Here is a 13,200-nt window from a genome sequence, read left to right as displayed (position 1 = left end):
ACATTCGCCAGCAAACATAAAGGACCAATGCTTCACTGTTCAGTGCTCGTCATTCATTGAAGTACATTACACTCAAACCTTTCTTCTCGACGTCGAAACCCAAGGCTGTGTCAAGATCCGGCTTGTACGCCCTTCGATCTATGAATTATAACATTTTTTTCAATTTTACTACAAAAGAAAGTAACCGTACAGAAAAGAAAAAGGGTATACTGTTATTGACTGAAGCACGAAGCCTTGCATTCTTTATTCATAATACATGACTGCTTTGTTCCTCAAGACGACACCCTTCCTTTAACAAAGTATCTGCGGTCACTTTTAAGGTTTGATGGGATTTGCAGATGATCCATTACCCGATTGTTGCCAAACTTCATTATCACTTATTTGGAAATTGCTGATCTTTTTGCGTTTAAACTCAAAGCATACCCGGAAACTTCATTAAAAAGGGAGCCATCACCGTTAAACAAATATTTTTAAGAAATCTTTTTATTAGGGAAAAAATGCAACCTCAGAATGCAACGAAAGTGCATACTGAAAAATGTTGTTTGAATTTGAGTCTGTGTGCCCAACCTCCCGAGAATTGGATCGCCATGACGCTCTCAAACTTCATCAAATAGACTTTGTTTCCCAAACGACCGTCGTCGATTATGAACTAAATTATGAAACTTCATGGCATAATGCTCACAAAACTTGAAGACCATGGACTTGAAAAATATCATTTTAAAGAAAAATACGTGTATACATTCTTATTTTAGTGGACGGGAAAATTATGATTCGACTTCTTCTAAATCGCATGTATATTGTAGACCGTGCTAGTTTTGTTATTTTGATTTTTGCAGCGTATTTTCAACAGATTGGCCTAAATATATCGTCATAGAATCTATTTCTGAAAATTTTGAATTTCGATAATCGGAAGTTAAGGATCTAAAAGAGCTCCATAGAAAAGATTAAATTATGCCAAATAAGTTGTTACAAATGGCTGAAGTATGGCAAATGAACGATCTGAAGCCTTCTAAGGGATTGCGGTTGTTTTGGCCGGGTTCATAGTTAGTAATAATAATAATAATAGTAATAATAATAATAATAATAATTAATTAAGCTTTGGTTGCATGATGCATCAAATGAATTCTAATGATAATAGAGATAAAAACGTGAATGGGGCTGGAACCACTCAAGGTGAAAGCTCCTCGTTCGGACGAATGTGAACAGTGCACAACCACTATATGAGAATAGTCCTAATGAACAGGATAAAATAGCTGAGGCAAATGGGTACCGGTTAACAGAAGCTGTGAGTGAAGACCAACAAGAAATCATAACGATCTTGAAAAGGAACTGGAAGATGTGAATCAGCTAAAACCAGTGAACTTACGCAACTTCGAAAGAAGATCATTGAAGGAGAAACTAAAGAGAGAGAACGAAGTGATTGGTAAGCTAGAATCTGAAACCATCGGTGATACCAACAACTTGATTTTGGCTGGAGCAAACGCAGTTGCTGATCTGATAAAAACAAAATTGCCAAAGAAGAAAAACGAGAAAGGACCGTGGTGGAAAAGAAGAATTCAAAGTCAGATTGATTCATTGAGAAAATACATTAGTAAGCTAGATCAGTGGAATAAAAACAAGTTAAGAAAAGAGAATGTGAGATAAAAATTGAATGAAAAATGCAAAGTTAATGCTAAAGGAATCAGGGTTGTGACTGAAGAACTGAAGCAGAGAGTTAAGGCAAAGAGTGCAAAGATCACAAAACATGAAGACAGGAACAATGAATTTCAACAGAATCGATTGTTTCAATCAAATCAAAAACGTTTGTTTGAGAAGCTAGAAGGCTGCGAGAGACAAGATGATATAACACCTGATGCGGAAGAAAGTAAGATCTTTTGGGCTAATATATGGGACCATGGCGCCAAGCACAATGAAAAAGCAAAGTGGCTGGAAGATATACAAGAAAAATACAAGAGAATAGACCAACAAGATGAATTTTCTATATGAAGGGACACTCTAACAACTCAGTTGAAGAAAATGCCTGAATGGAAAGCGTGTGGACCAGAAGGTGTGCATGGTTATTGGTTAAAAGAATTCAGCAGTCTCCATGAAAGACTCGCAGTGCAACTTGATGCATGCTTAATTTCAGGAGAAGTGCCAGTATGGATGACGAAAGGCCGGACAAGTTTGATATTGAAAGACAAGATCAAAGGAAACATAGTGACGAACTTTAGACCTATTGGCATTGATCCCCTTGACTGCTATGCTTAATGGTTTAGATCAAGGTTATAGAATGGGAAAAAACAGAGGAAGGATCAACCATCTCCTATTTATGGATGATTTAGAATTGTATGGTCGTAATATGCAAGAGCTAGATTCGTTAGTTCAGAATGTCCGAATATTCAGTACCGACATAGGGATGGATTTTGGAATTGAAAAATGTGCAGCAGTGAAGATCTCAAGAGGAAGAGTTGTTGAATGTGAAGGTATCGAGTTACCAAATGGAGACACGATAAAAGGGTGGATAAGAATGATGGCTACAAATATTTAGGTATTCTGGGGTGCGATAAGATCAAGAGCAGTGGAATGAAAGAGAAAATAAAAAAGGAGTACCTCAGAAGAGTGAAACGCATCTTGAAACCAAAGTTAAATGCTGGAAATGTGATCATGGCCGTCAACGGCAGGGCAGTGTCTCTTATTCGGTATGGTGCTGATATCGTTTACTGGATAAAAGCAGAGTTAGAGGAATGGATCGGAAAACAAGAAAGATATTCACCATGAACGGATCTTTACACCCGAGATCAGACGTGGATAGACTGTACCTCAAGAGAACAGAAGGTGGACGGGGATTGCAATGTCTGGAAGCAGTTGTGAAGCTGGAAGAGCTCAGCCTAGCATTCTATCTAAGCAAGAAGGAGGAAAAGTTGTTGTATGAAGTTGTAAAAGAAGGTCTGTTTCGGGAGACAGAAGACCCAAAGGAGAGGAAAAGACAAAATACAGCAGAAAGAAAAAAACAGTTCGAGGAAAAGGTATTGCATGGGCAATTTGAGAGGGGAACAAAGGAAGTCAGAGACCAAAAGGGGAATTGGCTGTGGCTGAAGAAAGGATATCTAAAAGAGGAAATGGAAGGGCTTATTGTTGCTGCTCAGGATCAGGCGTTGAGGACAAATTGGATAAGGAGAAATATTGACAAAGAGAACATATCAGCAAAATGCAGATTGTGTGGTGAGAATGGTGAGACAATTGCACATGTTTTGTCAGAATGCAAACAAAACTTGCTCAAAATGAATACAAAAAAGTGAGGCATGACAAGATAGCTGCAGCAATACACTGGCACCTGTGCAACAAGTACGGTTTTCAGTGTGGGGGAAAGAGCTACCAGCATTTTGTTAGTAAAGATAGTAGTGTCCTTGAGAGTGTTTGGAGAGGGGAAGTGAAGAAAGTCGTTATATTGCCAGTTATAATTGGTGCATTAGGCTCGGTGACAGGAAGACTCCAGAAGGAACTGGAAACACTTGATTACAGAAATGGACTTGAAATCATCCAGAAAGCATGTTTACTGGGAACTGCAAGAATAATCAGGAAAGTGCTGGACACTCCAGGAAAAGACTGAAAAAGAAACAAGGAAGAAACTCAGATGTAGCACTCACTATCTCAGGATCTGAGACAGAACTTGATAGTGTTTAAATCCAGTATCTAATGCTGTGTACAATTGCAATAATAGTAATAATAATGGAAACTTTTCATTTTCAATTCAATTAAAACTACAATTACAAATTTCACTATTGCAAAGGTAATTTGCAATTAGCTAGCCTGGGTTTACAAAGAAAAAGACTATTACAAACACAAACAAAAGAAATTAACAAAAAATAGGAAAAAGTGTGTTCGTCATTGTTTGTTTTAGAAGTTGTCAGTAGAAGAGATCGTTAGAGTTGAAGAAGTTCAGGATTATTCCAAGACTTATTTCTGCGGCAGAAAATGTAATAGGTAGTACGGATTGTTAAGTTGGATAGTTTGGAGATCATGAAGCGGAGATGATTCTCGCTGATATCAAGAGCGTTGCAAATGTCGATGAAAGAGGAGCAGGAGAGACCAAAGATACCTGGGGAACTGATAGAAAGATTAAGAAACATGATAGAAGAATAGGCTAAGCTAAGGCTGTGAATGAAATGCGTGTATTTCTTTCTTTTGCGGTTAGCATTGACATCCAAGATAGTTTCGTATCCTACTGTAAGCTCGAGTATGAATAGGCGATGGTCAGAAGTGACTAGAATTAGATCAAGACGGAAAGAACCTCCTGTTATGATAGTAGTGAGACATAACCTGAAAGGTCTACGTAAAGCGAGCAATTAGGTATAGCTTTTAAAGTTTAATGTGGAGTTATGGCGCCATGTGTAGCGGCCTTCTTCGAGGTATGTTTTGCAGCCTGCAACAATGTGAAGTAAAGTTTCTGGCATATGGCGAAAAGAGCAATCAGACGACTGAGTAATGTTCCATTTAGATTTTTCGCGTGGCAAGGGAGTTAATAATAATAATAATTATAATAATAATTATACTAATAATAATGATAATAATTATACTAATAATAATGATAATAATAATAATAATAATAATAATGATAATAATAATAATAATTATTATAAAAATAACAATGATAATAATGATAATAATAACAATGTTTATATAGGAAGCTCCTTTGTAGATGTAAGTGTAGGTGTTTGATGATAGGAAGTGTTTTTCAGAGAGGTCCTTGTTTATAGATATAAGGCCTGGTTAAAGTCATTTGATAAGAGAAAGAGCCTGTGATTTCGCGACTATCTGTCAGCCAATTTTGTTTATAGAAATAGAACTGACTTATTAATGATCTTCAGGATGATTTTACAAATTTATAATGTTCTTCAAGACTATGTGGTCGACGTGGTTCTAGAATTCTTGTGATATTGTCAATGAACTACTCAATAAATATGTTCATGTCCTTCTGTATATGCTATTTTGTGCTATAGGGTGAGTTTGCAATGGTTGATCAACAAATCCGTTGATCAAAGCCGTGTTCTAATTAGATCATTGATATAGTGATAGGTTAGTATCAAGATAAATTTGTTTGTTAATTATGCCAAGAGATGTAGCGGTAGGGGGGGCAGAGCCCCTTGTCAATTCCCAGGGGTGAAGCTAGGAAGAGGTTTTACGGAGGTGTGGTCCCCTACCCCCAATTCTGCATGAGTTTGTCGGTAAAACTTCAGTTGGTACAAGAAATCTCTGGTTTTTCGTAAAATCTGCAATCAGTAGACGAAATAGTACCTATAACTCTCTTCATCTATGTCGTCGTCAGTACATTCTACTACTCATGGCCCTCCATCCCCCCTTTGTCGTCTAGGAGGTCAAGCGACGCCTCTTATCAAATCAATTAGGAGACGAGTTCTGTTTTTGATAATGTTTTACAAGGTTTGATAACCTTTTTTTGATAATGCTTATCATAGCAGTACATTTCAAAAAAAGCCCAAAGAAATTACATAGAAATACTTGTTTCCATAAAGATACAATGCCTATTTGATATTTATTCACTCGTGGTTATTCTTGTGTTTCGACCTTGGCGTAGTAGCTGAATCGTTTTTTGAACTTTCTCACAACAAGCTTATGTGTCACATTTCTACACTTCCTAGTGTACAAAAGTTAATAAATTTTTTGAAAACATTGATTACAAGGCACCAGGGGCGTCGTGGCCGGGGGAGGCAGGGAGCCACCTCTGCTCTCGAAATTTGATGGATTTTCGGAAAAATCATTGTTTTGTCGGAAAATTTTCAAACTTGAGCTGTGTGTAATTCTCAAACTCTTAGCAACATAAATCATTTGGACTAAAGTACTACCGTAAATTCGAGAGGCAATTCACTTTTGTAAAGAAAATGCTAGATTTCCACAAAACAAAATGATTTCTCAGGATTTACCGATTTCTTCCATATAGTGATTTGGTGTTCGGATTTTGTCAATTAAAATCCGAAACTTTAAGGGCTAAATTGGTTATGGAAATTGGTCAAAATTGGTATAAATTATATCTTTATTTGATATTGAAGACCAGGACAGTACCAATTTTGTGCCTATCATCAGATTTTTGAAAATTGTGTCCTAGATTTGAAAATGTATACAGTTATGTTGCGTAAGGTAAAACAAGCCAGAAGTCGATAAAACCATTGATTTCCCCTAGTGGACATTCAATTTAAGAATAAGAATTTAACATTAAAATTTGCTTCAAATAATGCGATTTCCGACGAATTTGAAGCATTAGATCATAAAAAATTTTCCCCTTCGGCGTAGTAACTTCGTCCCCAACCATGGCGCCGTTCTACCCTTGTCCTAATCTACGGATGTCAGGGGCATTCACTGTAAGTATGAAGAGACAAAGATAAAAGTGCATTTTAAATTTCTTTCCAGCTAAGGCAAACGTTATGAGTTTTTCTGCCTCACCCCCCTTTAAATTTACATGAATTTCAAAAAAATCAGAGAAATTTTGTCGGAAAATTTTTCTTTCTGGCCCCTCTAGAATTCATTCACCACGACGCCCCTGCAAGGCACAGTAGTTCTAAATGCGTCAGCACTGGGGTCTTTATATATTTATATAATTCACTATAATTGGACCCTTGTTCAAACATCTATGAACCAGGCCAAAACAAGAGTAATCCATTAGCAGATCGCATGTTTTTCACTGACCATATCTTAGTCAATTTTGAACAGATTCAACTGATTTTGCCTGTCGAGAGGTATTTCATGATGTTCTTTCAGGTTATGCAGTCAGAATTCTTAAATTCTAAAATTGATTTTTTTGGTGTCACACTCCGCCACTGTATTGACATCACTATGGATCACTAAAGATCACTTTTAACCCTCTTTAGATATAAACTTTGACTAAATAATAGAGTGAGTGGTCGTATCAACTAATAATCTATCATACCAATGAAAGATTGCTCTCAATTATGTATTTTGGACTGTGAGAGTTAAGGATCGAGCTTATTCTGTGTTTTGCTTTGCTTCATTTTCAGTTTTTCATTAAGGTAGGTCACGTGGTCAGATACTGAGAAATAAAGAGACAGGGCAGCGGTTCAGCGAACGCATGCCAGGATGTGAATGTATCTCGGTGCAATTCGTTGACAAATGGATTAGAACAAGAAGTGCATTAAAATTATGAACATGACAGGGTAGATAGTATAGATTATAGAAAAGGACGCTTCGAAAAAATACAGTTATTGGCTCTTAAGTAAAAAATACTTCCTGAGCTGCAGTGCAAGTAGATAACCATATGCGCACTATAGGCAGAGTCGATACCACCAATAATTTATTGCGGGGATTCATAGCATGTTTTCCTAGAAGCAAAGTTGAAACGACACAAAGTGAGGCCGATCCCGGCCCCTCTTTCCCCTCAGCTTTAACTGTAGGTATTAAACGAATGTATAAATTTCATCTATTCTATAACATACGTAATATGATGACTGAAAAATGACCATACCTTCATTAGTGTAAGCTTCTATTGGATTGTGTTTTAGGTATTCTGTTTTGAAATTGTAGAAATTCCCGTATAAACCATTTGTCTTTCGGGGGTTTACCCCCTTGCCTCCCACAGGGGCGTCGCCTGTTGGCCACACCCAATGCCGCATGCCCACTTCAACAGCTCACATTACACCACTGTCATTTGCGTACTTTTAAAGTTTTTTCTCAGCGCGTTGCGGTATTCCTTATATGTTACATTTTTTTTAAACTTTCCGCCGCAAGAATTCTTCGGAGTCCGTCGATCAGCCTGCTTTGTCATCATTCTTTTGTTTACACACAACATAGTCATGTACACAACTTAAAATGACGTGTTTTCTGTTTATTGACATCCCCCCTGGAAACACTTTCGACTCTTCAAGTGAAGCCCGGAAGATGAGTTGAGTTCTACCATTTGCTGTTGACACTGAGATTTCCAACATCATAAAACAACGAATTGGCATTAATACTGCGATTTTTGTATTGCATTGCTTATAACGCTATGGAATCGGTTAACATCTTGGTCTTCTTTTTCCTTGCCGCAGCCTGCCAGCAACTAACCGGTAAACGTTGTTTTCCTTTCAATTTTCATTGACTACCTTCAGTTTTCATGCCTATAAGTTCTGTCAGTTGATCACAACTTTTTCTCAGTGAAAGGGCAGTTATGAAGAAAATTGCCGTCGGAGAATGAAAATGGTTCGGGTTTCAACATATTTGTTTCTTCGGGCTTCAAATGGGTGCGTTCCTGTCAGATATTTCTAATACGAATATTTGTTGCAGAAGTTGAAATAATTTTTCTTTGTTACAGAGTGAGCTTCATTTTCCTCTTGTCTTTTTCAAATTTGATAATTCAAAGATCTAGCAGAATGCCCTTATTGTTGTCTAGGCCAATTAGTAAAGAAACTTTGTTATATAATCTCTCAAACAGGTTTATTGGTCAGCTTGTATGCGTTTATATCTATAGCAATTTAAGGACTTTAGACTATGTCATTTTAGCAAAACAAAATAGTGCTTAACTAGTAAGAATTCGGATTTGAAAAAGGGTTTGTAGAGACTGACATTAATACCCATGAATTTCATAAAGAGAGAGTCAGAACTTTTTCAGTTTTAGTTTCTTCTTGATTTAAACCAAAGCTGATGTTAAACGGACATAAAAGCTTAATTGACAGTTCAACCATAGAAACCTCAATTCAAAGGGGCCCTCCTTTCAACGAACTCCTTTTTCAACGGACATCTTCTTTCAATTCAATGGACGTCTCTTTTCAACGGACATCTTCCTTCAACGGACATCTCCTTTTAACGGACACCTCCTTTCAACGGACATCTCCTTTCAACGGACACCTCCTTTCAACGGACACCTTCTTTCAACGGACAACTCCTTTCAACGGCCAGCTCCCTACATTTTGTTGCAAAATTTCTTTCCTATGGGAAAAGCCTTGTAGCCTCTAGAGGATATCATTACAACAGACTGTCTGCTACCAAAAAGGTCTGCGGTTTGGAAATTTCACTATGAAAGCAATGTTTAGACTTAGTCAGGAACCAGGCTAGCTTATGGACCAACAATAGTGCCTTTCTCTTCATTTTATTTGTTGTTTAGAACGCAGCCTTTAATCAATGATTGACGATGCTGCTAAGAGAGAGGATCATCGGTTCTCTGCGATAATCTTTTTTATATCTAGACTCTGTCGTGAGTAATAGGATCCAAACACCGATGCTAATAAAGAACTATCTAGATTCTTTGTATTTGCTGTCTTCACGCCATCTGTAGATAGCATTTGCACTAAAAGCCAGTTAACTTGCAAGGGCGAGTCTCCAAACTCTATAACGACTGCCAGAACACATGATACCGACAAAAGGGTGTGGGAAGTTCCTTAATCGTTTTGTTATCGACAAATATTTGGGTGTGGTTGTACAATAAGAAAGGATGCTTCAACGCCTATTGTCCCTTTATTTAAGTGCTTTAATATTTGAAGCGTAATCTTTTTTATGAAGTTTAGAGAACAGTCACAACAATGATAAAACCTTATTCGTAATAAGGTGTACTATTTATGGATCTGAACACACCTTAGACTGATGATCGGAGGGCTGCTTTTGGCGCTATCTTTAAATATATTCCTTTTTTATAAGAACCAGATAATTTTTGCCGAGCCTCGATGTTCTCAACTTGTTGATAGTTTTAGGCTCAAATGTTCTTAAAATTAGTGATTTTTTGCAAATATTTGAGAGGTTCCGTAGTGTATATAGTTTCTAAGACGTTCTACTAGGTAAAGTTTAAAAATAAAGCAACGACTGCTAGTGTTTATGGACAAACTCATCAAAGTTTTTTTTGTCAAGAGAATGCCGGTACAGTAGTTGAGTGCTTGTGAAAATTTCCATTAAAGAAATTTTCAAACTTCTCATTTGAAGCTAAGCATTTTTTAGCCTTGTTCCTGTTTTTTGGGCAAATCGAGCCTCAGTGTTCTTATAAAGTGTGTTCTTTTAAAAAAAGAGTATAGAGGCCGGTTGATTCAAGTTAGGGTGTCTTCCAACTTGTTAAGCCCAAGCCCAAAGCAGATTGTGCCCATCGGCATGCAACGTTCCGTGTCCTTGAGGTATTTTTATTCGGAAGTAATAAAGAATCCTTGTGTTTTGCTATCAGAACTGGAGTTCAGGAACGGCGGAGCCAGTTTCGGAGTGAGGGTAGGCTTTGCATAAAGAGTTTGACAGAAGCCAAAGACAAGTGCAAAATAAATTGCTTTTTTAAGATGGTTCTACGAACTATTTTGCTATCTGCGTGTCAGCATTAGCTGTTTTGACACTGTTGAGTTATGTTTGGTTCGACAATGTTTTTTTATTCTCATGGTTGGACATGCCGTAGCTTGGCAGCCACACGTTGAGCACCTAGAGCAATGAGTCATGCTTCTATTTTTTATTCTTTTTTGAGTACAACTGTTTTTTTTTACTTTCGCTCCCTGTTGATCATTGTCATGTGAGGGGAGCAGGGGAGTGTTATTAAGACAAGGTAAATGTCATATCAATCACACGAATAACGTTCTTGCTAACCTTTTGTTTCTTTTTAATTTAATAAATATTGTGAAAAGGATGAGCAGTGTGGTTGAATTTGATCTTTAATTTTTTTTGGTAAAAACTTTTGCCAATGATTATAGCTGGGTCTTAATTCCCAAACAATAAGGTCTGAATTCCCAAACGTCTGATTTGGTTTGGGTGGTGTGTCCAGCGTCAAGTTTGCCAGGCTGAAATCAATTGGCTGCCAAGTTTCAGAATTATAAATCCTGGCTCAGCTTATTGATGTTTCAATCCTTGGATGTTAGTCGCAAATGAATTAAACGTTTTCCTTTGACAAAAACCTGTCTCTACCTTATAGTCTGTCCCATATCTCCATGTGCCTCGTTTGAAGGTAGTTTTCACTCTTTGGTAACTAAGATCTGATTTGCATGTTGAAAGAGCCAGTAGCTAAATTATTCACAAACTTTGACCCAGTGCTCATTGTAGGTCAAGATTTGTTGTTTTCATTTGGTGTTACTCTGTTAAAAATAGGATTGGTATATTTTCTAACACTGTTTTACTGCGAAGGCGTGTCTCTTAATGTGTTAGAAGATATTTGTGCCAGATGACTTGTATCCAAAACCAGGTCAATCACTTAAAACTTCTTATCTGTACTCTCATTTAAAAAACAACTTGATACTCTGTCCTGGTGTCTCGTGACACAACATGCCTATTACCAATATCTGCGCCTGTGCATCGACAAGGCCTTGGGCAAAGCAACAGCAAGCTCAACTCGTATGTCTATCTTGATGGCCATAGACGTATAGGACATTACGGCTAGGAGGGCTGCCTCACCTATAATTGGCCCTCATACTAAGTCCCCCTAAACGAGTAGCATTTGCTACGCCCATATTGATGACTAACTGTACACTTCAGTTCTAACAGAACAGGGTTCAGCACATAAATAAACATTGTCTTCAATAATTTTATAACCCCCCCCCCCTCGTATAAGCCCCCCCCTCGAATAAGCCCCCATCCAAAAATATAAAAAAATAAGGATTATTCGAGGGCTAATTCGAGGATTTACGGTATATGAGCACTACTGTAGTCAAAAATCCTGTTAGCCGAAATTGACGAAACTGATATGCGTTCCTTCTTCGTTTCCTCGTCTTTGAGTTTCACAAAGGGGTCGCAGAGAGTGAAATTGTGGCGTGCGTACCAAGGACCGCGGGGCATATTACAAATTGAGGGGGCTAAAACGCTTTTGGGGGGGCTAAATATGCTAAAACCAAGAGCAGGGCGATTTTTGTTATGATTTTTAGTACATTTTGGAAAAAACTGAAGGGGGGGGCGGCTAAAGCTTAATATCTGGTGCTTCTTTTGTTAGGAAAATTGAGGAGCATAAGGGTCTTTGCAGACGGTCTCTAATATTGGATAACTGCACATGTTATTGAACATTTTAGTGCATATTGCAACATTTAGCACATTCAGTTCAGAAACAAGAAGGATTTGGAAAGTATCTAGTAGTTTAAGTTTGAATTTTTACAATTAGTAAAAGTGATTTTTTTTTCTTTTAGCTGACAGGGCTTTGTTTGCCTTCTCTGTTCGAAACACTCGCTCCATCGAATTAGAATGTGCCAATCGACTAGATGAACGATCGTGCAATTACCTGGCAAATAACGGATACTGCAATTTACGGAGAGAAAGCATGGAGCTTTATTGCAGAAGAGCGTGTAAAATGTGCAGTAAGTTTGAATGTCCTGTATCATCCCTTTGAAAAATAATAATAATCATCATCATAATTCATCATCGATCTTATTTCAACTCAAAGTTCACTCCAGTATGTTTTGAGCCGTTAACCAACCACTCCAGTTAGGATTATCGGTTCTTTCCGTGAAGAATTCTGCTAATCTGTCAGAATTATCTGGCGGTTCGATCAATGAGGTCTGAAAACTTTTGATAATACAGAGTTACTTTCCCAGTTAGTTACAGATTTATACGATCTGTTTCAATATTTTACTAAAAGCAATCTGAGTTGCCAATCTTAACGGCTCTCGCACTGTCACAGTAATATCGCACTTTCTCGAATTGATACAGTTTGGTAATGCAGGGTAATCGACAAAAAACCTCATTATCACTGTTGACTATCTTAGTCTGATTCGATCATTTGATTCTTCTCATCCTTATTTTCTTCGTAGTAATTATGTAAAGAAAATTTATCTATTCCGAATCCTTTTTCGTTTAATCTTTTGCGTATACCTGCATGTGATAGTGAAATATCTTTTTCTAAATGTCTGTCTTTATATTTTCAATAATTATTTAAAGGCAAACCGTTCTTTCATTAACTTTTACATGCAATTTTAGAATACTCGCCAAATTTTGCGATATTTCTTGATGCAATTAGATTTGTGTATGGTTTGCCTAACGCTTTTTTTAATGAGATAAATTTTTGTCGTTTGTAGCCGATCCACCTTGCCATATCTCAAAATATGGTTGCTGTTTCGACAATACAACACTAGCAAGAGGACCAAACATGCTTGGTTGCAATGGTACGTTTAGCAAGTAATATGCAATCCATCACTGCTTCACCATTATTCTAGTGGCCTTTGTGTCGGCCTTCGCCGCTGATAAACAGCTTCAATTATTAAAAGTAGTCGATAGTAGTTTTGAAAGATTATATTTTCTTGTGCCCAATCTCCAATGAGAAAAAAATGAGCGAAATGC

The 13,200-nt window shown here is 37.4% G+C and overlaps 1 protein-coding gene across 4 annotated transcripts in view; it reads left to right on the top strand.

The window, feature by feature from the left end:
• The window catches only part of LOC135683199 (uncharacterized), a 75,697-nt gene that overhangs the window by 56,376 nt on the left and 6,121 nt on the right, over nt 1–13,200 (top strand). For 3 of the 4 annotated variants that reach the window (XM_065198391.2, XM_065198392.2, XM_065198393.2), the window contains 2 exons: nt 12,054–12,221; nt 12,939–13,025. In XM_065198391.2, the coding sequence (XP_065054463.1) occupies nt 12,054–12,221; nt 12,939–13,025 (255 nt within the window). Of the gene's footprint in view, nt 1–7,913; nt 8,055–12,053; nt 12,222–12,938; nt 13,026–13,200 lie in introns of those variants that run through there. The other variant, XM_065198394.2, reaches the window with a different exon arrangement.

Source organism: Rhopilema esculentum, chromosome 7 (assembly GCF_057945365.1).
Source record: "Rhopilema esculentum isolate cy_ngs chromosome 7, ASM5794536v1, whole genome shotgun sequence".
Taxonomy (NCBI): domain Eukaryota; kingdom Metazoa; phylum Cnidaria; class Scyphozoa; order Rhizostomeae; family Rhizostomatidae; genus Rhopilema; species Rhopilema esculentum.
The sequence above is the reverse complement of the archived record's forward strand: the minus strand, read 5'-3'. Positions and strand labels throughout refer to the sequence as shown.